The sequence below is a fragment of the Etheostoma spectabile genome, chromosome 21, assembly GCF_008692095.1.
Source record: "Etheostoma spectabile isolate EspeVRDwgs_2016 chromosome 21, UIUC_Espe_1.0, whole genome shotgun sequence".
Lineage (NCBI taxonomy): Eukaryota > Metazoa > Chordata > Actinopteri > Perciformes > Percidae > Etheostoma > Etheostoma spectabile.
In genome coordinates this window covers 19707259-19707601 of record NC_045753.1, presented here as the reverse complement: position 1 = coordinate 19707601, position 343 = coordinate 19707259, and the positions used below count along the sequence as shown (strand labels likewise).

The window sequence follows — 343 nt, the reverse complement described above, 5'->3', positions numbered from 1 at the left end:
GAACTACGGGATAATAGCCTTAACAACTCGCAGCATACAGGTTAGAACCATTAAAATTGTATGCAATGTATAGAAAAACACATATTTTTAAATTGTCATTCATTATTTAAATCTGAACACAGTAATGTACAAAACACTTAAAATCATAATTTTATTAATAATCATTTTTAATAATGTGTGATGTACTTTCAGGCTGGATATGATACAGAACGATCTACTCATCATTTCACCATTCCTGAATCATTCTCAATTAATGCAACAGGCAATTACTCAGATTTGCGCCTTGGCAGCAATGTCAACGTACCGGGTCGTTGGGCTTTTCGGACAGACCACGGCTCAAGAG

At 35.0% G+C, this 343-nt stretch overlaps 1 protein-coding gene across 1 annotated transcript in view; it reads left to right on the top strand.

Moving 5' to 3' along the window:
• The window catches only part of LOC116671612 (alpha-tectorin-like), a 26043-nt gene that overhangs the window by 2744 nt on the left and 22956 nt on the right, over positions 1 to 343 (top strand). The window contains 2 exon segments of the mRNA XM_032502957.1: positions 1 to 40; positions 193 to 341. The exon segment at positions 1 to 40 is cut by the window's left edge and continues 5 nt beyond it. Of these exon segments, the coding sequence (XP_032358848.1) occupies positions 1 to 40; positions 193 to 341 (189 nt within the window).